At 48.2% G+C, this 25,778-nt stretch overlaps 1 protein-coding gene across 1 annotated transcript in view; it reads left to right on the top strand.

The window, feature by feature from the left end:
- Positions 1 to 25,778, top strand: part of wwc2 (WW and C2 domain containing 2) — a 116,691-nt gene that overhangs the window by 20,287 nt on the left and 70,626 nt on the right. The window contains exons 2-4 of the mRNA XM_033018850.1: positions 12,134 to 12,243; positions 21,493 to 21,696; positions 24,177 to 24,253. Coding sequence (XP_032874741.1) covers positions 12,134 to 12,243; positions 21,493 to 21,696; positions 24,177 to 24,253 — 391 coding nt within the window. The remainder of the gene's footprint in view (positions 1 to 12,133; positions 12,244 to 21,492; positions 21,697 to 24,176; positions 24,254 to 25,778) is intronic.

Below are 25,778 nucleotides of genomic sequence, written 5' to 3'. Positions count from 1 at the left end.
ATGTGCAAAGATTGGGGAGGGGGGAGTCCGTCTCAGTCTCAGTCTACCCCACGACAGAAGAGGGAGGAATTGTACAGTTTGATAGCCACAGGGAAGAAGGATCTCCTGTGGCGTTCTGTGCTGCATCTTGGTGGGACCAGTCTGTTGCTGAAGGTGCTCCTCAGGTTGGCCAGTGTGTCACGGAGGGGGTGAGCTGTATTGTCCAGGGTCCACTCCCTACACACTGGGGGGCAATTCACGGAGGGCCAATTAACCTACGAACCCGCACGTCTTCGGAGTGTGGGTGGGAAACTGGCGCACCTGTAGGAAACTCACGCGATCACGGGGAGGACGTACAAACTCCTCACAGACAGCACCCGAGGTAAGGATCGAACTTGGGTCTGTGGCGCAAGCTCTCTCTTGGAAAACTTGTGAGCGTTTCTGGGCCCCATATCTGAGGAAGATGTGCTGACATTGGAGAGGGTTCAGAGGTTTACGAGAATCATCCCAGAATGATAGGGTTAACATATGATGAGCGTTTAACGGCATGGGGCTGTACTCACTGAATCTTGTGAAAGGCCTGGATAGAGTGGATGCGGAGAGGATGTTTCCACTAGTGGGAGAGTTTAAGATCTCCTATGATGTGATGTTGTCACTTGCGGGCGGAGCACCAAGGCAAATTCCTTGTATGTGAATACTTGGCCAATAAACTTGTTTATTCATTCATTCAGAGGGCACAGACTCAGAATAAGAGAACATACCTTTAGAAAGGAGATGAGGAGGAATTTCTTTGGTCAGAGGGTGGTGAATCTGTGGACTTCATTGCCACGGAAGGCTGTAACATCAAAGAGCACATCCTCAGAATAAAAGTTTAAAGATAGTCCGAGGGTCACCAATGAGGTAGATAGTAGTTCAGCGCTGCTCTCTGGTTGTGGTAGGATGGTTCAGTTGCCTGATAACAGCTGGGAAGAAACAGTCCCTGAATCTGGAGGTGTGCGTTTTCACACTTCTGTACCTCTTGCCCGATGGGAGAGGGGAGAAGAGGGAGTGGCCAGGGTGCGACTGGTCCTTGATGATGCTGCTGGCCTTGCCGAGGCAGCGTGAGGTGTAGATGGAGTCAATGGAAGGGAGGTTGGTTTGTGTGACGTTCTGGGCTGCGTCCACAATTCTCTGCAATTTCTTGCGATCTTGGATGGAGCTGTTCCCAAACCGTGCTGTGATGCATCCCGATAAAATGCTTTCTGGGCTTCTCACCAAAATGCTTGGTGATATATATTGGGGACATGCTGAGCCTTTGACGGAAGTAGATGCGTTGGTGTGCTTTCTTGCCTGCTGCTTCAATATGGGTGATTCAGGACATGTTGCTCCTGATATTTACTCTCTTGGTCTGCCAAGGCCTACTGGATCTCCTGGTTGCTAAACATTTCAACTATTCTTCCCATTTCCATGCCTACATTTCTGTCCTGGTAGGGTTGCCAACTGTCCCGTATTAGCCGGGACATCCCGTATATTTGGGCTAAATTAGTTTGTCCCGTACGGGACCGCCCTTGTCCCGTATTTGACCGCTACTACTCGGGTCGAGGGGACTGTCGGGTCAGAGCGCCGCGTCCGGCCCAGCCTCACCTGTCCCGACGTAGTGCAGCCCATGGAGTGCAGCAGCAGCAGCAGCAGCACCTCACCCGTGGCCCCGTCGGTCGGTCGGAAGCCCGACCAGCTGTCCGACCTTCGGACCTTTGCTTACCGCCGACACCACCACCACCCCTCCTTCTCATGGCCGATCATCGGTTCATGAGTTGGACGGGGCGCCGGACTCTGCGCGCGACCTCGCGCGGCCCCCGGGCCGAAACTCCTCAGCTGGCCCACCGGCTGGGCTTTGTGTGCAGTCCAGCACCCGGGCCAATTCATCATTCACCCAGCCACGGCCGAGTCGGTCAACGAATTGCTGTTGCGAATTTGTCCCGTATTTTGACCTTTTGTCCCTTATTTGGGAGTGAGAAAAGTTGGCGACCCAAGTCCTGGGCCTCCTCCATTGCCAGAGTGAGGCCATTCACAAACTAGAGGAACAGCAGCTTGCATTCCACTAGGGTAGCTTACAATGGCATTTACAATGGACTGGGGTATCATTTATTCACACAGATGGTGGTGCCAACAGGGAAGGAGCAGTCAGAGCAATTTGTTGAGATTTGTACAATCATGACATTTATAAGACACTTGGACAGGTACATGAATAGGAAATGTTTAGAGGTAGATACGCCAGGCGCAAGCAAATGGGGGTAGTTTTGTTTAGTTCACAGCACGGAAACAGGCCCTTTGGCCCACCGAGTCCGTGCTGACACTATCCTACACGCACCAGGACAATTTACAATTATACTGAGTCAATTAACCTATAAGCCTGCATGCCTTCGGAGTGTGGGTGGAAACGGGAGCACCCGGAGAAAACCCACATGGTCACGGGGAGAACATGCAAACTCCGTACCGACAGCACCCGAAGTTGGGATCTAACAAGGGCTCTGGCGCTGTGAGGCGCTGCACCACCGCGCCGCTTAATCAAGTAGCTCGATTGGGCATCCTGGTCAGCATGGGCGAGGTGGGTCGAAGGGCCTGTTTCTGTGCTGTATAACACTATGACTCCATAATACTATCAAAGTATTGGCAAAAAGAATTTCACTGCACCTAGGTGTATGTGACAATAAATACAACCTTTGAACCTTTGAACCTTTGAAAGAGCCAAAGCCTTGCCTAACTTGGAAGGCAGAGGGTAGACGACTAAGAAGAAATGATCAGAAAATTGTCAGAAATTAATATAATTGGCATAAGAAACATTTGGACAGCTACATTGTGGGTGGCACAGCGGTAGAGTTGCTGCCTCACAGCGCCAGAGACCCGGGTTCCGTCCTGACTACGGGTGCTGTCTGTCCGGAGTTTGTACCTTCTCCCCATGACCTGCGAGGGTTTTCTCCGGATGCTCCGGTTCCTCCCACACTCCAAAGACGTGCAGGTTTGCGGCTAATTGGCTTGGTATGATTGTAAATTGTCCTGGTGTGTGTAGGATAGCGTTAATGTAGAGGGATTACTGGTCAGCGCGGACTCGGTGGGCCAAAGGGCCTGTTTCCGCGCTGTAAATTAAACTAAACTACTCCCACTTGCCTGCACCTGGCGTATCTACCTCTGACCATTTCCTATCCATGTACCTGTCCAGGGCCAATTGGCTTGGTATCATTGTGAACTGTCCCCAGTGTGTGTGTTGTATAGTGCTTGTATCCGGGGCGGTCGGCGTGGGCCGATGGGCCAGTTCCCATGCTGTATCTCAATAGACAATTGACAGGAGCAGGCCATTTGGCCTTTCGAGCCAGCACCGCCATTCAATGTGATCATGGCTGATCATCCCCAATCAGTACCCCGTTCCTGCCTTCTCCCCATATCCCCTGACTCCGCTATCTTTAAGAGCCCTATCTAGCTCTCTCTTGAAAGCATCCAGAGAACCGGCCTCCACCGCCCTCTGAGGCAGAGAATTCCACAGACTCACCACTCTCTGTGAGAAAAAGTGTTTCCTCGTCTATGTTCTAAATGGCTTACTCCTTAGTCTTAAACTGTGTCCCCTGGTTCTGGACTCCCCCAGCATCGGGAACATGTTTCCTGCCTCTAGCGTGTCCAAACCCTTAACAATCTTATATGTTTCAATGAGATGCCCTCTCATCCTTCTAAACTCCAGAGTGTACAAGCCCAGCTGCTCCATTCTCCCAGCATATGACAGTCCCGCCATCCCGGGAATTAAAGCTACACTGCACTCCCTCAATAGCAAGAATCTAAAGTACTGTATCTCTAAAGTACTGAAGTAAAGACACTCTGATGATGTGACTTAAATGACACCTTTGTCTCGTGTGTTTGTGAGTTCTGACTGCCGCTCCTGACCAATTATATAACTGTGGTTCTGAGAACAGGGTGAAAGAGTAGCTGATTTTCTGGTTCGATCACATCCCAGGCGTGTGTAATCATCGGTGACAGTTCTGACGAGGTCAACTATTTAAACTATTCTACGCTGATTAAGAAATCGACATTCTTCTGATAACTGTGGCTGGTCTTTGATGATGGACGATCTTTCTCCAAGGTGCTGCTCCTATTCTCTTGTTTATCGAACAAATTTTAGTTATTTTAGGTCTGAAACGTCCCCATTCCTTTTCACCGGAGGTGCTGCCTGTCCCGCTGAGTTACTCCAGCATTTTGTGTCCATCTTCGGTTTAAACCAGCGTCTGCAGTTCCTTCCTGCAAATTTTAGTTTAGTTTAAAGATACAGCGCGGAAACAGGCCCTTCGGCCCACCGAGTCCGCGCTGGCCAGCGATCCCCGCACATTAACATTATCCTACACCCACTAGAGACAATTTTACATTTACACGAAGCCAATTAGCCTACAAACCTGTACGTCTTTGGAGTGTGGGAAGAAACCAAAGATCTCGGAGAAAACCCACGCAGGGTCACGGGGAGAACGTACAAACTCCGTACAGACCCGTAGTCAGGATCGAGCCCAGGTCACTTGCGCAGTAAGGCAGTAGCTCTACCTGCTGCGCCTCCATGCCGTCCTGAGGACCAGATCTTTGCCTGACAGGAGAAAATGAAATGTGTCAGACATCTGCTGATTTAAAACGGCTTATCGAGCACCCAAAAAAAGGCACAGAGTGCTGGAGTAACTCAGCGGGTCAGGCAGCATCTGTGGAGAACATGGATAGGTGACGTTTCACAGAGTGCTGGAGTAACTCAGCGGGTCAGGCAGCATCTCTGGACCAAAAGACATAGGAGGAGAGTTAGGCCATTCGGCCCATCGAACCTACTCCGTCTACTTCACTTACACCACACGTTGCCTCGGCAAGGCCAGCAGCACAATCAAGGATCAGTCGCACCCTGGCCACTCCCTCTTCTCCCCTCTCCCATCGGGCAAGAGAAGTATGTAGTGTCTTCCCACTGACTGGTTAGCCCGCATCAAAAGCTTTTCTCTGTACTTCTGTACACGTGACAATAAACTAAACTAAATCGTCAGTCGATCATGGCTGATCTCAGGATAAAAGAACGTACCTTTAGACAAGAGATGAGGAGGAATTTCTTTAGTCACAGGGTGGTGAATCTGAGGAATTCATTGCCACTGAAGGCAGTTGACAGGTTCTTGATTAGTGCGGGTGCCAGGGGTTATGGGGAGAAGGCAGGAGAATGGGGTTAGAAGGGAGAGATAGATCGGCCATGATTGAATGGTGGAGTAGACTTGATGGGTTGAATGGCCTCATTCTGTTACTCCAGCACTCTGTGAAACGTCACCTATCCATGTTCCCCAGAGATGCTGCCTGACCCGCTGAGTTACTCCAGCACTCTGTGAAACGTCACCTATCCATGTTCCCCACAAATGCTGCCTGACCCGCTGAGTTACTCCAGCACTGTGTGAAACGTCACCTATCCATGTTCCCCAGAGATGCTGCCTGACCCGCTGAGTTACTCCAGCACTTTGTGTCTTTTTCTGTAATCCAGCATCTGCAGTTCAGTGTGTTGGTCAAACACTATGCAGGGGTCTCTGAAATTAGCTCACCAATTAGATACTTATCCTGTGCATGAGATCAGTAGAGCATGCTTTGGCAACTCACCAGCTCCTAGGGTCTTGCTGCCAGCTACAGAGTACTCTGAATGCTCTCAGTAGACTGGAGTGCTTTCTGTATCTAATTTCAGACTTTAGAGATAGAGCCCAGTAACAGGCCCTTCGGCCCACCGAGTCTACGCCAACCAGTGATCACTAGCACTGTTCTACACACACCAGGGTCAATTCACATTTTGTGCCAGGACAGAAAGGTCAGTGTGGAGGAGGCCGAGAACAGAAAGGTCAATGTGGGAATGGGAATGGGAATGAGAATGGGAAGGGGAGTTAAAGTGTGTAGCAGGCAGTATTGGTCTGGTTTTTTTGTACTTAGTAAACATTCAGTGTGAGCTACTGGAAACAATTTGGGGAAATTCATGCCTGCGTTTGGTGAATTCCAGTCACTGCAGTTTCTAAAGAACCGAAAACTCAGTGGTAAGATAATTCCTTTCATCGCATTGCTTGCATTCCATTCCACTTAATTGCTGTGACTGGTTCTCAGCTGTTTTGTATGCCTTTGGTTTTCGTGCTACAAGCTTCCTGGCTTACGAGATCCAGCTTGGAGATTGGACATTTTGGATGAATGGCAATGGACGTTAATAAACTTTATTCAAGATACAGTGCGGATACAGGCCCTTCGGCCCACTAAGTTCATGCCGACCCAGCGACTAGCACTTTCCTGCACACGCTAGGGACAATTTACAATATTACCAGAGCCAATTAACGTACAGACCTGCACGTCTTTGGAGTGCAGGAGGAAAACGGAGCACCCGGAGAAAACCCATGTAGGTCAAGGGGAGAACGCGCAAACTCCGTACAGACAGCACCCGTAGTCGGGATCGAATACGGGTCTCTGGCGCTGTGAGGCAGCAATTCTACCTGCCTCAACGACCCCCTCCAGCAGCTCATTTCATGCACCTACCATCCTTTGTGTAAAAATAAAGTTGTTCCTCAGGTTCCTATTAATTCTTTTCCCCCGTAGTTTCTTAATTCTGCTGTGTATATGTTTTTGTAGACCTGTAAGAATTCCATTGTTCCATTTTCAGAAGAGTCACGGAGTCTCACTGTGTAGAAACAGGCCCTTCAGCCCAACTTGCCCAGACCGATCAACATGCCCCATCTACACTAGACTCACCTGCCTGTGCTTGGCTCCTATCCCTCCAAACCTGTCCAATCCATGTACCTGTCCAAACCAAAGATCCTATAGCAGAGCAAGATAGACCACTCCTGCTAAATGCAATGGGCTGACGTGTAGTACGTAACGGAGCGGAATGTTGGCCTTTTTTTCATCCATTTCAGTAACCCGGCCCAACCCGACCCGCAGTGTAATCAACGTTGCGGGGGAACAGTTTGTGTTAATAAATTATAATTCTGAAAATGAGGAGAAGATTTTTGCCAAAGAACTTTTATTTTTACGAGGATGTTTCCGTAACCGGCTTCCGTCTCCGCACTAGTATTTTTGCTCTGCTACGGGATCTTTGGTGCGGAGACGGAAGCCGGTTACTGAAATGGGGCCGAAAATTACCCATGAATCTGCCCATGGGTCTACGTCTTTTTCGTCGAGTGGACCATCTTGCTCGCTGTAGGATCTTTGGTCATCGATTGATGCAGTACAGAACGCCACAGTAGATCCTTCTTTCCTGTGGCTATCAAACTGTACAACTCCTCCCCTTCTGCTGTGGAGTAGACTGACTGCCCTCCCCCCCCCATCCCCCGTCCCCAATCTTTGCACATCTGAGAGGAATAGATCGGGTAGATGCACAGAATCTCTTGCCCAGAGTAGGGGAATTGACTAGTGTAGATCAATAATGTTTTATTATTAATGTTTAATGTTTTATGTATCATTCTTAACTCTAATGTTGTCACTTGTGGGTGGAGCACCAGGGCAAATTCCTTGTATGTGAATACTTGGCCAATAAACTTATTCATTCATTCATTCAGATGGGGCATGTTGGTTGGTGTGGGCAAGTTGGGCCGAAGGGCCTGTTTCCTTGCTGTTTGCACGATATCCCGCAGTCTTACACAGAATGATTAATGTCAGGTGTCTTGTACAGGTTTGTAAACAGCACGAGAGACTGATGCACTGTTCAATGATTTACAATCACATCAAATTGACCCTGAACCCTGACTAAAGGCGCGCGCTTCATCTATGAAGTGTCGACACTCTGTAGTCTGTAACATTTTTTAGTTCAGTTCAGTTCAGAGATACAGCGTGCAAAAACAGGCCCTTCGGCCCAGCGAGTCCGCGCCGACCAGCAATCCCCGCACACTCAACGGCCTGTCCCACTTGGCGATTTTGTTCGGAGACTGCCTGCGTCATATCAGTGTCGCCAAAAGATTTTGAACATTTCAAAATCTACTCCTATAACTTGTGAACTTGTGTTTCACTGAGACTTGGTGCAGGAAAATCGGCGGTTGGACCTGTATGTGGTTGTATTTATTCATGGCTTGATTGTATTCATGTCTGTTCTTGGACTGAATAGCACGCAGCAAAAACTTTTCACTGCACCTCTAAACTAAACTAAAGGAATTGCTGGTGCTGGTTTACAAAAAATGCTGCTGCTGGCTTTGTGTGACTGACTCGGCAAATGAAATTCCTCGTATGTTGCAAAACATACTTGGCTAATAAAGTATGATTGTATTGTAAAAAGATACAAAGTGCAGGAGTAACACAACGGGTCGGGCAGCATCTGTGGAGGATGAGGAAAGGTGACGTTTCAGGTTGAGACCTTTCACCCATTCATTATCCTGCCCCTATCTCTCTTCTAGCCCCCCCCCCCCCCACATACAATAAGTCCAAGCTATGGCCCCCACCTGAAACGCCACACATCCTTGTTCTCCACAGAAGCTGCCTGCCCCTTTACGAAGGCACGGTGACACAGCTGTAGAGTTGCTGCCTCACAGCGCCAGAGACCCGGGTTCAACATTAACTCCGGTTGATGTCTATACGGAGTTTGCACGTTCTCCCTGTGACCCGTGTGGGTTTTCGACTGGTGCTCTGGTTTCCTCCCACATTCCAAAGACGTACAGGTTGATAGGCTTCTGTAGGTTGTCCCTAGTATCTGGGATAGGACTCGTGCACGGGTGATTATGGGTCGGCATGGGCTTGGTGGGGCGAAGGGCCTGATTCCGCGCTGTATCCCCAAACTAAACTAAACTAGGGTCTCGATCTGAAACAACACCTATTCATTTCTCAAGAGAGGCTGAGTTGATTAGTGCGGGTGTCAGGAGTTATGGGGAGAATGAAGACCCTGTCCCGAGTTACTAACAAACTCTCCCGAGATTCTCCCTTGATTCGAACTCGGGGAATGTCAGGGAATGTCGGTAGCGAGTCCATAGGGGGCCGTAGGAGTCCGTAGATGTTTCGTAGCGGCTCCTGATGCCAGCCGTAGGAACTCGGGGCATCAGGTAAGTCGGGACGTTTTTTCAACATGTTGAAAAATATCCATGAGTAAAAAAAAATAGCCCCGAGTACCTACGAACTGCTAGTACCGTAATTATCCGAGTTTGAATCAAGGGGAAAACTCGGGAGAGTTCATGAGAAACTCGGGAAAGTGGGATAGGGCCTTAAGGTTGCGAGGGAAAGATAGATCAGCCAGTGTTGAAAGGCGGAGTAGACACGATGGGCCGAATGGCCTCATTCTGCCCCTACAACCTATGAACACTGCTGCCTGACTTGCTAAGTTACTGCAGTATGTTGTGACTATCTTAAACTAAACTAGAACCGCTGTATTACTCCAGAATTTGTGTCCAGGCATGGGATTATCTAAACACTGCCTTCCATGGCAATAGTATTTTACTCTACAGTTTTAGTGTTATTTGTGTAATGCGTTCATGTCCATGTGATAGGGGCAGAATTAGGCCATTCGGCCCATCAAGTCTACTTCCCCATTCAATCATAGCTGATCTATCTCACCCTCCTAACCCCATTCTCCTGCCTTCTCCCCATAACCCCTGACACCCGTACTAATCAAGACAGGATAGTGTGTATAAGAGGCATGTGGTATATGGGAGTGGACGGGGGAATGCAGGAATACAGACTGAAGAGATTAGTGTCAGTTGGCATCATGTCCGGCACAGCTATTGTGGGCCGAAGGGCCTGTTGCTTTTCCGTACTGTTCCCTGGCAATGAAAGGATGAGGAGGATTCACTGCACAGGTGCTTTTGCTGAGAATCCCTCTTTAATCTTATCCCTTCAACAAGGCGGCACGGTGGCGCAGCGGTAGAGTTGCTGCCTCACAGCGCCAGAGACCCGGGTTCGATCCTGACTGTGGGCGCTGTCTGTACGGCGTTTGTACCTTCTCCCCGTGACCTGCGTGGGTTTTCTCCGAGATCTGTGGTTTCCTCCCACACTCCAAAGACGCGCAGGTTTGTAGGTTAATTGGCTTGGTATAAATGAAAAAAATGTCCCTAGTGGGTGCGGGAGAGGGTTAGGGTGCGAGGATCGCTGGTCGGCTCGGTTGACTGTGGTCAGAAGGGCCTGTTTCTGCAGTGTATCTCTAAACTAAACTAAACCATTTCTGACAGAGAGGCTGTTCCTTTACTGCACGCTGCTCTGCCCAGTATCAATGTTTGCCTCTGCATTCCTGGCCAGCTGGAATCTGAACTAGGTTATAAATATCCACGGTAAATGTTAAAAATTAGACAAGTGGAATGCTTGGAATGCCTGATGCCCTGCACATAAATAAAATAACATGCCCTTTGAGTTGCTACAATCACCAATCAATTAGAAGTCTCTTCCAAGCTGTTATCAGGCAACTGAACCATCCTACCACAACCAGAGAGCAGTGCTGAACTACTATCTACCTCATTGGAGACCCTCGGACTATCCTTGATCAGACTTTGCTGGCTTTACCTTGCATTAAACGTTATTCCCTTTATCCTGTATCTGTACACTGTGGACGGCTCGATTGTAATCATGTATTGTCTTTCCGCTGACTGGTTAGCACGCAACAAAAGCTTTTCTCTGTACCTCGGTACACGTGACAATGAACTAAACTCAACTAAATGGAACTAAACTAGAAGGCTTTGTTTACAACACAGCTTTCGTGCCCTGAATCGTTCAAAACTTATTCATAAAGCCAAGCCACGTTAGCGGCGAGGTTGTTGGTTATTAAACTCCAAGGTTAATGAATAACTGGGTGAAGCCTAAAGAGCCTGTCCCACTGTACGAGATAATTCAAGGTCATTCTCCCGAGTTTTCCTCTGAGTCGAACTCGGAGAATGTCCGTAGCGGGTGCGTAGGAGTTCGTGGATGTCCCGTAGCGGCTCGTAATGCTAATGGTGGGTACTCGGGAAATCCGGTAAACTCGTGACGTTTTTTCATCCCTGTGAAAAATGTCCACGAGTAAAAAATAATCGTGATGAAAAAAATAGTTACTTTTTACTCGTGCGAGCCGCTGCGAGACATCCACAAACTCCTACGGACACACTACGGACATTCTCCGAGTTCCAATCAGGGGAGAACTCTTGAATTACCTCGTACAGTGGGACAGGCCCTTTAGACACAGGTCAGCATCGATCTCTAGTAACGTGCTAACTCACAGCAACTGCTAAAGGGTCGTAGTTCATTACAGTTGGAATAGTGAAAGGCCCGGATAGAGTGGATGTGGAGAGGATGTTTCTACCAGTGGCAGAGTCCAGGACCAGAGGGCACGGCTCAGAATAAAAGGATGTCCCTTTCGGAAGGAGACGAGGAGGAATTTCTTTAGTCAGAGGGTGGTGAGTCTGTGGAATTCTTTGCCACAGACGGCCGTGGAGACCGTCAATAGATATTCTTAAGGCAGAGGCAGGAAACATGTTCCTGATGTTGGGGGAGTCCAGAACCAGGGGCCACAGTTTAAGAATAAGGAGTAAGCCATTTAGAACGGAGACGAGGAAACACTTTTTCTCACAGAGAGTGGTGAGTCTGTGGAATTCTCTGCCTCAGAGGGCGGTGGAGGCCGGTTCTCTGGATGCTTTCAACAGAGAGCTAAGTAAGTAAATAAGTAAGTACGTTTATTGGCCAAGCATTCACATTGGTCTGCGTGGACTCGATGGGCTGAAGGGCCTGTTTCCACGCTGTATAACAAAAACTAAAACAGAGAACAGTACAGCACAGGAACAGGCCCTTCGGCCCACAATGTCCGTGCAGAACATGATGTCAAGTGAAACTAATCTCCTCCGCCTGCACGTGACCCCTATCCCTCTATTCCCTGCTCATTCACACAGACCGAAGGGCCTGTTTCCATGCTGTATTCTTCAATGAAACGTCGCCTAATCTTTTTCTCCAGAGATGCTGAGTGACCGACACGCTGAGTTACTCCAGCACTCTGGTTTTTATTTTTGATGTAAATCAGCATCTGCAGTTGCTGGTGTCTACCTTCATAAGTAAGTAGTGGTCATTTGTCTGAAGAAGGGTCCCGACCCGAAATGTCGCCCATTCCTTCTCTCCAGAGATGTTGCCTGTCCCGCTGAGTTACTCCAGCATCTTGTGCCCACCTTTGGTGTGAAGCGGCATTTGTCGATCCTTCCTACACACTAATCATTTCTTTGTGTTTCAGGTTTACCAAACCTCTGACGTTTGCCGATTGTGTGGGAGATGAACTCCCCCTGGGTTGGGAAGATGCCTATGATGACCAGATTGGTGTATTTTACATTGACCACATCAACAGTGAGTGCTTCCTGTAGGGCCTTTTCCCACCGGGCCCCTCTCTCTCTCCCAACATTGTAACTCGCACCTGCCTTCAATGCAGCGCGGCACGATAGACAATAGACGATAGACAATAGGTGCAGGAGTAGGCCATTCGGCCCTTCGAGCCAGCACCGCCATTCAATGTGATCATGGCTGATCATCCCCAATCAGTACCCCGTTCCTGCCTTCTCCCCATATCCCGTGACTCCGCTATCTTTAAGAGCCCTATCTAGCTCTTTCTTGAAAGCATCCAGAGAACCTGCCTCCACCGCCCTCTGAGGCAGAGAATTCCACAGACCCACCACTCTCTGTGAGAAAAAGTGTTTCCTCGTCTCCGTTCTAAATGGCTTACTCCTTATTCTTAAACTGTGGCCCCTGGTTCTGAACTCCCCCAACATGGGGAACATGTTTCCTGCCTCTAGCGTGTCTAAACCCTTAATAATCTTATATGTTTCAATGAGATATCCTCTCATCCTTCTAAACTCCAGAGTGTACAAGCCCAGCTGCTCCATTCTCTCAGCATATGACAGTCCCGCCATCCCGGGAATTAACCTTGTAAACCTACGCTGCACTGCCTCAATAGCAAGAATAGCAAGTCTGTGTAACTGTGATAAATCCAACTAACAATGAGGTATAATATTATTGAAGTCTAAGTCTCAATAGTGAGGTCTTTGTTATTTTTCAGTCTCATTAGGATGGTGATAATATTATTAATGATTTAACAGGAATCTGAGGGGTAACATTTCCACACAAAGGGTGGTGGGTGTATGGAACAAGCTGCCAGAGAAGGCAGGGACTATCGCAACATTTAAGAAACATTTCGACAGGCACGTGGATAGGACGGGCTTAGACAATAGACAATAGGTGCAGGAGTAGGCCATTCGGCCCTTCGAGCCAGCATCGCCATTCAATGTGATCATGGCTGATCATCCACAATCAGTACCCCATTCCTGCCTTCGCCCCATATTCCCTGATTCCTCCAACTTTAAGAGCCGTATCTAGCTCTATCCTGAAAGTATCCAGAGAACCGGCCTCCACCGCCCTCTGTGGTAGGGATTTCCACAGACTCACAACTCCCTGTGTGTGAAAAAGTGTTTCCTCATCTCCGTTCTAAATGGCTTACCCCCATATTCTTAAACTGTGGCCCCTGGTTCTGGATTCCCCCAACATCAGGAACATGTTTCCTGCCTCTAGCGTGTCCAAACCCTTATTAATCTTATATGTTTCAATGAGATACCCTCTCATCCTTCTAAACTCCAGAGTGTACAAGCCCAGCCGCTCCATTCTCTCAGCAAATGACAGTCCCGCCATCCCGGGAATTAACCTTGTAAACCTATGCTGCACTCCCTCAATAGCAAGAATGTCCATCCTCAAATTAGGAGACCAAAACTGCACACAATACTCCAGGTGTGGTCTCACTAGGGCCCTGTACACCTGCAGAAGGACCTCTTTGCTCCTATAATCGACTCAACTAAACTAGACTAAACTCCAATGACGTACATGTTTGAAGGTTAATTGGCTTTGGTAGAAATTAGAAATTGTTGCGCGTGTGTGTGGGATAGTACTAGTGTACAGGGTGATCGCTGGGCTGAAGGGCCTCTCTCTGTGCTTTATCTTAAATTCTAAATTCTCCCCGTTGTTTTGAAGAGCTGAAAAGTCTAGCAGCAGGGTGGAGTCTGAAGAGTTGTAACTAAGATTCCTGCTATTAGTTGCATTACCTGGAGGGACTTGCCTTTGACAAGGTTCACACCTAGGTCAAGTGTAACATACCAGATGTCAACAGAATAAAGCACCCTCTAATCCATATCAATGGAATGTAAGTAGCTACAATGCACTGATCCACTTTTGTGGTTTCCACAAGAATGTAACGTCGAACATTCTCCCTGTCATTCCTTTCCGGGCAATTTCCCCCCTCGTTATTTATTCCACTTTCCCCTTCCCCGAACTTCCTCTGCAATACCCTTTGTTTTTCCGATTTCCACCCCTGTCATTCCTTCTTCTCCCCGCTCCCGTCCGGCAGAAGGTACAGAAGCTTGAAAGCGCGCACCACCAGACTCAGGAACAGCTTCTTCCCCTCTGTTATCAGGCTTACAAAATTCTTAAGGGGTTGGACAGGCTAGGTGCAGGAAGATTGTTCCCGACGTTGGGGAAGTCCAGAACAAGGGGTCACAGTTTAAGGATAAGGGGGAAATCTTTTAGGACCAAGATGAGGAAAACTTTTTTCACACAGAGAGTGGTGAATCTGTGGAATTCTCTCCCGCAGAAGGTAGTTGAGGCCAGTTCATTGGCTATATTTAAGAGGGAGTTAGATGTGGCCCTTGTGGCTAAAGGGATCAGGGGGGTATGGAGAGAAGGCAGGTACAGGATACTGAGTTGGATGATCAGCCATGATCATATTGAATGGTGGTGCAGGCTCGAAGGGCCGAATGGCCTACTCCTGCACCTATTTTCTATGTTTCTATGTTTCTATGCTTCTGAACGGTCCTTCCATAAGCTAGGGTACTGTCCGATTCACCTCTACCCCATTGCGGACATTGGACTTTGTCTGTGGAACTGATGCGCGACAATGCTGAGAACTATATTCTGCACTCTGTATCTTCCCCTTTGCTCCACCTATTGTACTTGAGTTTGAGCTGATTGTACAGTATTTATGCATAGTATGAACATCTGTTTGGATAGCAAGGTTGTCCGCTGTACCTCGCTGACTATGATTAACCTAAATCTAAACATAAATCTAGACTCTCGGTGGCGCAGTGGTAGAGTTGCTGCCTCACAGCGCCAGAGACCCGGGTTCCATCCAGACCACGGGCGCTGTCTATACTGAATTTGTACGTTCTCCCCGTGACCTCGTGGGTTTTCTCCGGGTGCTCCGGTTCCCCCCCACATCCCAAAGACGTGCAGGTTTGTAGGTTTAATAGGCTTCTGTAAAATTGTAATTGTCCCTAGTGTGTGTAGGATAGCTGGTGTGCGGGGTGATCGCTGGTCGGCGCAAACACGGTGGGCCGCAGGGCCTGTTTTCGCACCGTATCTCTAAACTAAAACTAAATGAATGTTTTCTTCCCTTTGCTGAAGGACATGGTTGGTTCTGAGTGCTTCAAACTTCTGTCTAATCCTAAGCACAGTTTAGTTGAATTCAGAGATACAGCGTGCAAACGGGTCCAGTGGGCTGATGGGCCTGTTTCTGTGCTGCATCACAGAAGTCTAAAGGCTAAGGTAGACGAAAATGCTGGAGAAACTCAGCGGGTGAGGCAGCATCTATGGAGTGAAGGAATAGGTGACGTCTATATAGAAACATCACCTATTCCTTTGCTCCATCGATGCTGCCTCACCCGCTGAATGAGTCCCACCGTAAATTGGAGGAGCAGCACCTCATATTTCGCTTGGGCAGTTTACACCCCAGCGGTATGAACATTGACTTCTCCAATTTCAGGTAGTCCCTGCTTTCTCCCTCTTTCCCTTCCCAGCTCTCCCACAGCCAACAGTCTCCGCCTCTTCCTTTCATCTTCTAGCCCCCCCACGCCCCTCACCCCCACATCAGTCTGAAGAAGGGTCTCGACTCAAAACGTCACCTATTTCCTTCGCTCCATAGATGCTGCCTCACTCACTGAGTTTCTCCAGCATTTTTGTCTACCTTCGATTTTTTCCAGCATCTGCAGTTCTTTCTTAAACAAAGTCTAAAGGCAAATAGACGCAAGGCTGTAAAAGCAAGGTGTGTGTGTAGTGTGTGTGTGTGTGTGTGTGTGTGTGTAGTGTGTGTGTGTGTGTGTGTGTGTGTGTGTGTGTGTGTGTGTGTGTAGTGTGTGTGTGTGTGTGTGTGTGTGTGTGTGTGTGTGTGTGTGTGTGTGTGTGTGTGTGTGTGTGTGTGTGTGTGTGTGTAGATTGGTTGCGGAGTAAAACCCCTGTCCCACGGTACGAGTTCATTCCAAGAGCTCTCCCGAGTTTGCCCTGATTGGAACTCGGAGATTTACGGTAATGGCCACTCGTCAGTACTCGGGGCTCTCGTGGACATTTTTCATCATGTTGAAAAAAATCTTCACGAGTCTTCCTGTGCTTACCTGCCGTTAGCGAGCCTTCCCGAGTACCTGCCGTTAGCGCTAAGAGACGTCCCCGAGCTCCGACGTACCCGCTACGTTCCTTCTCCGTGCTTACCACGAGTTTGATTTGTTTTAGACTCAGGAGAGCTCTTGGAATGAACTCGTACCGTGGGACAGGGCTTTCAGATTCAGATTCAGATTCAGATTCAACTTTATTGCCATTGTGCAGTGTACACTACAGAGACAACGAAATGCAGTTAGCATCTCCCTAGAAAAGCGACATAAATATGAGCAATAAATAAATCTATTTACGTGCAAATCTCAAATCTTTGACGGTCTCAAAGCATTATTTATAGGTTGTCTGGCTGCCAACAGAAATAATGCATCGCCTTCCTGAAAGGAAGGAGAGAAGGTGCTGCCTTTCAGGCTGTAACTCAACATAAATTTATTTTCTCCACGAATCTTATCAGGGGAATCCGTACTCCAACTGCAGAATGGGAATTGTAAATCGTGCCCGGTTGACTTTGGCCGTGAATGGTATCAGTGCGTAACACCCACGATACACACAATTAATTCTGGTGATTATTCAGACAGTGCTTTCACAGCTGAAGCTGAAGAAGGAATCTCGACCCGAAACGCCACCCTTTCCTTCTCTCCAGAGATGCTGCCTGTTCTGCTCAGTTACGTCAGCATTTTGTGTCTCCTAAGTGAACTCAAGCCCCTGTCCCACTTTCACGACCTAATTGGCGACCTTTGCCGAGTTTGCCCTTGACTCGTACTCACAACGTGGTCGCCACGAGGTCGTAGGAGGTCTTCGTAACTCTTCCTCGTGCTCGTGAGTGGTCTCCACGTACTCGTGGCCTCAAGTAGGTCGCGGCGTTTTTCCAGCCTGATACAAAATGTCCAAAGGTCGCCATGGAGAAAATTGATACTTTTTACTCGTAGGTAGGTCGTAGGTCGATAACTGGCCCGAGAAAAAACATGCAAACATGACATCATTTTATCATGTGATCATTTTCCACTCGTAGCTAGTCGTAGTTGGTCTAAGGTGTGGAAGACTGAGGTCGAGGGGGGGTCATAGGAGGTCGTAGACATAGTCGAAGAGGTCGTAGACATAGACGTAGGAGGTCTTTTACTTCGGCGAGTCAACACGACCTTGACATTTTTTTCAACTCATCTAGGGTCTTCTAAACTCGTGGATCAGGCCCTTCAGTTATCTTGGTTAACACAGATTAATGAACTAAGATTACTTAATGGTATGAACATTGAATCGTCCAATTTTCAGTGACATGAACACATAGGGGCGTCACGGTGGCGCAGCGGTAGAGTTGCTGCCTCACAGCGCCAGAGACCCGGGTTCCGTCCTGACTACGGGTGCTGTCTGTAGGGAGTTTGTACCTTCTCCCCGTGAACGCGTGGATTTTCTCCGGGTGCTCCGGTTTCCTCCCACGCCTCAAAGACGTGCAGGTTTGTAGGTTAATTGGCTTTGGTAAAAGCTGTAATTTGTCCGCAGTGTGTAAAATAGTGCAACTGTACTGGGGGATGGCTGGTCAGTGCGGAGTCTGTGGGCAGAAACGCTTGTTTATCCAAAGTGTTAGAAAGTGTAAAATCGATGCCTATGATTGTATTATCTATGGTATGGTGTTACTGGATTGCATAGAAAACAAATGAATCTCACTGCACCTAGGTACAGGTGACAATACAGTATCATTGTATCATTAGTGACTCATTGGATGGAAACATTGAACTGTGGAAGTTCTATAAGTTAACGTACATTTTACAATAAAAGGCATAAAGGCATCAGCGGGTCAGGCAGCATCTGTGGAGAACATGGATTGGTGACGTTTCACAGAGTGCTGGAGTAACTCAGCGGGTCAGGCAGCATCTGTGGAGAACATGGATAGGTGACGTTTCACAGAGTGCTGGAGTAACTCAGCGGGTCAGGCAGCATCTGTGGAGAACATGGATAGGTGACGTTTCACAGAGTGCTGGAGTAACTCAGCGGGTCAGGCAGCATCTGTGGAGAACATGGATTGGTGACGTTTCACAGAGTGCTGGAGTAACTCAGCGGGTCAGGCAGCATCTGTGGAGAACATGGATAGGTGACGTTTCACAGAGTGCTGGAGTAACTCAGCGGGTCAGGCAGCATCTGTGGAGAACATGGTTAGGCGCCGTGTTGGGTTGGGACCCTTCTTCAGATGACATGCTATATCTGCATGTGTTCTGAAATTGGGACCCAACCCAAATTGTCACCTGTCCACGTTTTCCAGAGATGCTGCCTGATCCACTGAGTTACTCCAGCACATTGTGTCTTTTATAGTATATCAGCATCTGCAGTTTTCTTTGTTGTCGGTTTGTAGATGAATTGGCCTCTGTAAATTGTGCATTGTCCCTAGTGTGTAGGATAGTGCTAGTGTACGGGGTACACTAGCTGGTCGGCGCTGACTTGGTGGGCAGAAGGCCCTGTTTCCACGCTGTATCTGTGAAGTCGAAAGCCTAAAGCATTGTGTTCCCACCAGACTAACTACATCCTGTGATTCACCTACTGTTGTGAAACGCACTCGGAGGCAGAGTGATCCCTTGTTCCCGCAGAAGTCATTTGCCTGGTGCGTCCGAGTCATTCATTCTTTATCAGGTTTCAGGACAATGGCAGGAACCAGGGGAAAGTCACAACTCCCTGTCTGATGTCAAAGCAACATGTTCTACCTCTAACTCTGGGCTGAACTGAGGGCTGAGAGGCACGATGTTGGTATCAGGGGATTGCAGCTTACCACAACACAGCCTAATTATTGCTGGATGTATCGCGGGGAATCGCAGGAGTCCAGCCAACAAATTGTGTGAATGAGACGTATTTATTCTGTTACAGTGCTGCTCCCAACTCCTACTCCCTAGGAGCAAAGAGTTCCTTCTGCAGTTGTACAGAGCCCTAGTGAGACCACACCTGGAGTATTGTGTGCAGTTTTGGTCCCCTAATTTGAGGATGGATATTCTTGCTATTGAGCATATTGCAGCGTAGGTTTACAAGGTTAATTCCCGGGATGGCGGGACTGTCAGGGGATATGGGGAGAAGGCAGGAACGGGGTACTGATTGTGGATGATCAGTCATGATCACATTAAATGGTGGTGCTGGCTCGAAGGGCCGAAAGGCCTACTCCTGCACCTATTGTCTATTGTTCTCAAATGTGCACGGGCATTGCCCGACCTTAAATTCCCCCAAGAGTCAACCTAGTGACATGCCCCTCCCACACCAAGACACCTAACTCCTCCCTCCAGAGCCGAGGGTTCGCTCAGCCAGTGACCTATCACCAGGTGCCTCCACAGATGTTCAGTATTGGGCAAGGCTCAAGCAGAAATTATAGCTGCATCTGGATAGCATTTGCACGGAATAGCTCATAGTCATAGAGTGATACAGCGTGGAAACAGGCCCTTAGGCCCAACTTGCCCTTATCGACCAACATGCCAAGTCTTCACTAGTCCCAACTGTCCGCGTTTGGTCAATATCCCTCTAAACCTGTTCTATCTATGTACCTGTCTAAATGTTGGGATAGTCCCTGCCTCAACTACCTCCTCTGGCAGCTCGTTCCATACACCCACCACCATCTGTGTGAAAAAGTAACCCTCGGATTCCTATTAAATCTTTTCCTCTTCACCTTGAACGTATGTCCTCTGGTCCTCGATTCCCCTACTCTGGGCAAGAGACTCTGTGCATCTACACAATCTATTCCTCTCTTGATTTTATACACCTCTATAAGATCACACCTCATCTTCCTGCGCATCAAGGAATAAAGTCCCAGCCTGCTCAACCTCTCCCTATAGCACAGACTCTCGTGTCCTGGAAACATCTTCGAAAATGTACCCTTTACAGCTTGACAACATCTTTCCTATAACATGGTGCCCTGAACTGAACACAATGCTCTAAATGCGGTCTCACCAACATCTTATACAACAGCAACATGACCTCCCAACTTCTATACCCAATACTCTAACTGTTGATGGCCAATGTGCCAAAAGCCATTTTGACCACCCCATCTACCTGTGATGCCACTTTCAACTAACTATGTACCTGCACTCCTAGATCCCTCTAACTCTCCCCAGAGGCCTATCATTCACTGTATAGATGTTAAAAGCCCATGTTAGATACCAAAGTGCAATCCCTAATTTGAGGAAGGACATTCGTGCTATTGAGGGAGTGCAGCGTAGGTTTACAAGGTTAATTCTCGGGATGGCGGGACAGTCATATGCTGAGAGAATGGAGCGGCTGGGCTTGTACACTCTGTAGTTTAGAAGGATGAGAGGAGATCTTATTGAAACATATAAGATTGTTAAGGGTTTGGACACGCTAGAGGCAGGAAACATGTTCCCGATGTTGGGGGAGTCCAGAACCAGGGGCCCCAGTTTAAGAATAAGGGGTAAGCCATTTAGAACGGAGACAAGGCCACTTTTCCTCACAGAAAGTTGTGAGTCTGTGGAATTCTCTGCCTCAGAGGGCGGTGGAGGCCGGTTCTCTGGATGTTTTCAAGAGAGAGCTGGATAGGGCTCTTAAAGATAGCAGAGTCAGGGGATATGGGGAGAAGGCAGGAACAGGATACTGATTGGGGATGATCAGCCATGATCACATTGAATGGTGGTGCTGGCTCAAAGGGCCGAATGGCCTACTCCGCCCTCTGAGGCAGAGAATTCCACAGACTCGCAATTCTGTGTGAGAAAAAGAGTTTCCTCGTCTCCGTTCTAAATGGCTTACCCCTTATTCTTAAACTGTGGCCCCTGGTTCTGGACTCCCCCAACATCGGGAACATGTTTCCTGCTTCTCACATGTCCAAACCCTTAATAATCTTATATGTTTCAATAAGATCCTCTCTCATCCTTTCCTCCCACACTCCAAAGATGTACAGGTTTGTATGTTAATTGGCTTGGTATAAGTGTAAAATTGTCCCGAGCGTGTGTAGGGTAGTGTTAGTATGCGGGGATCGCTGGTCGGCAGGGACTTGGTGGGCCCAGGGCCTGTTTCCGCGCTGTATCTGTGAACTAAACTAAACTGGACTCTATGACTCCATGGCATGGATAGGACATTAGTCTAAAGGGATATGGGCCAAATGCAGGCGGGTGGGACTCGGGTAGATGGGGCATGTTGGTCGGTCGCACCAAGCCTGATCTTGGCGAGGTAACGGACGGTGCGCGGCTCTTGCCGTTTCAGAGACAACGCAGCTGGAGGACCCGCGGGCGTGGTGGAGGAAGGAGCAGGAGCGGATGCTGAAGGACTATCTGACGGTGGCCGAGGATGCCCTGGGCACCCAGAAGGAGCTTTACCAGGTGAAGGAGCAAAGGCTGGCGCTGGCCATTGATGAGTACGTGCGTCTCAACGACGTGTGGAGGGACAAGACCGGCTCGCGCACCAGCTGTGAGTACAGACTGTATGAGAGTGGCGCTCATCCAGCGTGTAAATAGACAATATACAATAGGTGCAGGAGTAGGCCATTCGGCCCTTCGAGCCAGCACCGCCATTCACTGTGATCATGGCTGATCATCCCCAATCAGTAGTGTATGGGATCGCTGGTCGGCACGGACTCGGTGGGCCGAAGGTCCTGTTTCCACGCCGTATCTCTAAGCTAAACTAAACTAAACTAATTTATACTAAATTAAACTGGTACATGGATAGGACAGGTTTTGAGGGATATGGGCCAAATGCAGGCAGGTGGGACTAATATGGATTGGGTATGTTGGTCGGCGTTGGCATGTTGCGCTGAAGGTCCTGTTAACACACTGTAGGACTCCATAAGTCATTAAAAGATACTACAGACAATAGGTGCAGGAGTAGGTGCAGGAGTAGGCCATTCAGCCCTTCCAGCCATTCAATGTGATCATGGCTGATCATCCCCAATCAGTACCCCGTTCCTGCCTTCTCCTCATATCCCCTAACTCCGCTATCTTTAAGAGCTCTATCTAACTCTCTCTTGAAAGCATCCAGAGAATTGGCCTCCATTGCATAGATACATAGATACATAGAAAATAGGTGCAGGAGTAGGCCATTCGGCCCTTCGAGCCTGCACCGCCATTCAATTTGATCATGGCTGATCATCGAACTCAGTATCCCGTACCTGCCTTCTCTCCATACCCCCGATCCCTTTAGCTACAAGGGCCACATCTAACTCCCTCTTAAATATAGCCAATGAACTGGCCTCAACTACCCTCTGTGGCAGAGAGTTCCAGAGATTCACCACTCTCTGTGTGAAAAATGTTTTTCTCATCTCGGTCTTAAAGGATTTCCCCCTTATCCTTAAGCTGTGACCCCTTGTCCTGGACTTCCCCAACATCGGGAACAATCTTCCTGCATCTAGCCTGTCCAACCCCTTAAGAATTTTGTAAGTTTCTATAAGATCCCCCCTCAATCTCCTAAATTCTAGCGAGTATAAGCCGAGTCTATCCAGTCTTTCTTCATATGAAAGTCCTGACATCCCAGGAATCAGTCTGGTGAACCTTCTCTGCACTCCCTCTATGGCAATAATGTCCTTCTTCAGATTTGGAGACCAAAACTGTACGCAATACTCCAGGTGTGGTCTCACCAAGACCCTGTACAACTGCAGTAGAACCTCCCTGCTCCTATACTCAAATCCTTTTGCTATGAAAGCTAACATGCCATTCGCTTTCTTCACTGCCTGCTGCACCTGCATGCCTACTTTCAATGACTGATGTACCATGACACCCAGGTCTCGTTGCATCTCCCCTTTTCCTAATCGGCCACCATTTAGATAATAGTCTGCTTTCCTGTTTTTGCCACCAAAGTGGATAACCTCACATTTTCTACATTATACTGCATCTGCCAAACATTTGCCCACTCACCCAGCCTATCCAAGTCACCTTGCAGTCTCCTAGCAACCTCCTCACAGTTAACACTGCCCCCCAGCTTAGTGTCATCCGCAAACTTGGAGATGTTGCATTCAATTCCCTCATCCAGATCATTAATATATATTGTAAATAGCTGGGGTCCCAGCACTGAGCCTTGCGGTACCCCACTAGTCACTGCCTGCCATTGTGAAAAGGACCCGTTTATTCTTTGCTTCCTGTTTGCCAGGCAGTTCTCTATCCACATCAATACTGAACCCCCAATGCCGTGTGCTTTAAGTTTGTATACTAATCTCTTATGTGGGACCTTGTCGAAAGCCTTCTGAAAGTCCAGATACAACACATCCACTGGTTCTCCCCTATCCACTCTACTAGTTACATCCTCGAAAAATTCTATAAGATTCGTCAGACATGATTTACCTTTCGTAAATCCATGCTGACTTTGTCCAATGATTTCACCACTTTCCAAGTGTGCTGCTATCCCATCTTTAATAACTGACTCTAGCAGTTTCCCCACTACCGATGTTAGACTAACTGGTCTGTAATTCCCCGTTTTCTCTCTCCCTCCCTTCTTAAAAAGTGGGGTTACGTTTGCTACCCGCCAATCCTCAGGAACTACTCCAGAATCTAAAGAGTCTTGAACAATTATCACTAATGCATCCACTATTTCTGGAGCTACTTCCTTAAGTACTCTGGGATGCAGCCTATCTGGCCCTGGGGATTGCCTTCTGAGGGAGAGAATTCCACAGATCCACAACTCTCTGGGTGAAAAGGTTTTTCCTCAACGCCGTTCTAAACGGCCTACCCCTTATTCTTAAACTGTGGCCCCTGGTTCTGGACTCCCCCAACATCGGGAACATGTTTCCTGCCTGTATTACTAAGAATGACTCTGATCATCTGAAGTCCAGATTCAGAATTCCACACTCACAACTCTCTGTGAGAAAAAGTCTTTCCTCGTCTCCGTTCTAAGGTTCGAGAAGGTTCGAGTCAATGGTGTGGAATTCGGCAGTGAATTTATTTCCATTGTTTGTGTTGCAGTGTTGTCATCATCTTCCTCAAGCACCAAGTACGATCCTGATATCCTGAAGGCTGAAGTAATGACCACAAAAGTCCGGGTAAGATAAAAACAGATGCTATGAATTCCACAGGTTCACCACCCTCTGACTAAAGAAATTCCTCATCATCTCCTTCCTGAAGGGATGTCCTTTTATTCTGAGGCTGTGCTCTCTAGTCCTAGACTCTCCCACGAGTGGAAACATCCTCTCCACATCCACTCTATCCAAGCCTTTCACTGTTCGGTAAGCCTCAATGAGGTGTCCCCTCATCCTTCTAAACTCCAGCGAGTACAGGCCCAGTGCAGTCAAACCTTCTATGCCTGACACGATGCATATATATATGCTAATCCCATTTCCCTGCTTTAGAACATAGAACCAAGAACATTACAGCATAGGAACAGGCCCTTCGGCCCACGATGTCCATGCCGAATTTGAGACTAGCTCGCCCCTGCCGACCAAAATGTCCCATCTACACTAGTCCCTTTTGTTCGTGTTTGGCCCCCATATGGCACTAAACCTCAACTCTGGCGAGATGCAGGAGGAGCACCCCAGCGAGCCTCCAGAACAGACCTCCGGAGAAGGTTCGAGTCAATGGCCAAGAGGAGGTCCATGGGGAGCAGCGAATGCCACCTGAACACAAGTCGTGGTCTGATCAACCACGGCTGGGTCACCTTCGTGAGGGTGTCTGATATTGAAAGAACCGAAATACCCAATGACCCCAGGTTACATCACTGATGATGTGTTCAGGAGCATCAAGAGATGTATTTATCAACCCTATCCAGCTCCTTCCATTTACTCACCAAGTGGAAAAAAATGGTGCTTTGTTTCCTATGAAATCTTGCCGCTCACCTGTGGAGTTTGTGTAGATGATCAGTCAGAGTATTGAGTATAGACGTTGGGAGGCCATGTTGCATTGCATAAGACATTGCTGAGGCCAATGTCTCATATTGGTATTGTGTACAGTTTTGGGCACCATGTTACAGGAAAGATCTTGTCATGTTGGAAAGGGTGCGGAGAGGATTTACGAGGATGTTGCCAGGACTCGAGGGCCTGAGCTACAGGGAGAGGTTGAGCAGGCTGGGACTCTATTCCTTGGAGCTCAGGAGGATGAGGGGTGATCTTATCGAGGTATATAAAATCATGAGAGGAATAGATTGGGTAGATGCACAGAGTCTCTTACCCAGAGTAGGTGAATCGAGGACCAGAGGACATGGGTTTACGGTGAAGGGGAAAAGACTTAATAGGAACCTGAGGGGTAACTTTTTCACACATATGTGGGTGTATGGAACAAGTTGCCAGAGGAGGTAGTTGAGGCAGGGACGATCCCAACATTTAAGAAACAATTGGACAGTTACATGAATAGGACAGGTTTAGAGGGATATGGACCAAATGCAGGCAGGTGGGTCTAGTATAATCATCCACCATACACTCACCACCCTTTGTGTAAAAACCCTTCAGGTTCCTATCAAATCTTTACCCCCTCAACTTAATCCTATATCCATTGGTTCCTAACAGGTTAGTTTAGTTTATTAATTATTGTCACGTGTACCGAGGAACAGTGAAAAGCTTTTTTGTTGACCTGCGA

The sequence above is a fragment of the Amblyraja radiata genome, chromosome 3 (genome assembly GCF_010909765.2).
Source record: "Amblyraja radiata isolate CabotCenter1 chromosome 3, sAmbRad1.1.pri, whole genome shotgun sequence".
Classification (NCBI taxonomy): Eukaryota; Metazoa; Chordata; class Chondrichthyes; order Rajiformes; family Rajidae; genus Amblyraja; species Amblyraja radiata.
The sequence above is the reverse complement of the archived record's forward strand: the minus strand, read 5'-3'. Positions and strand labels throughout refer to the sequence as shown.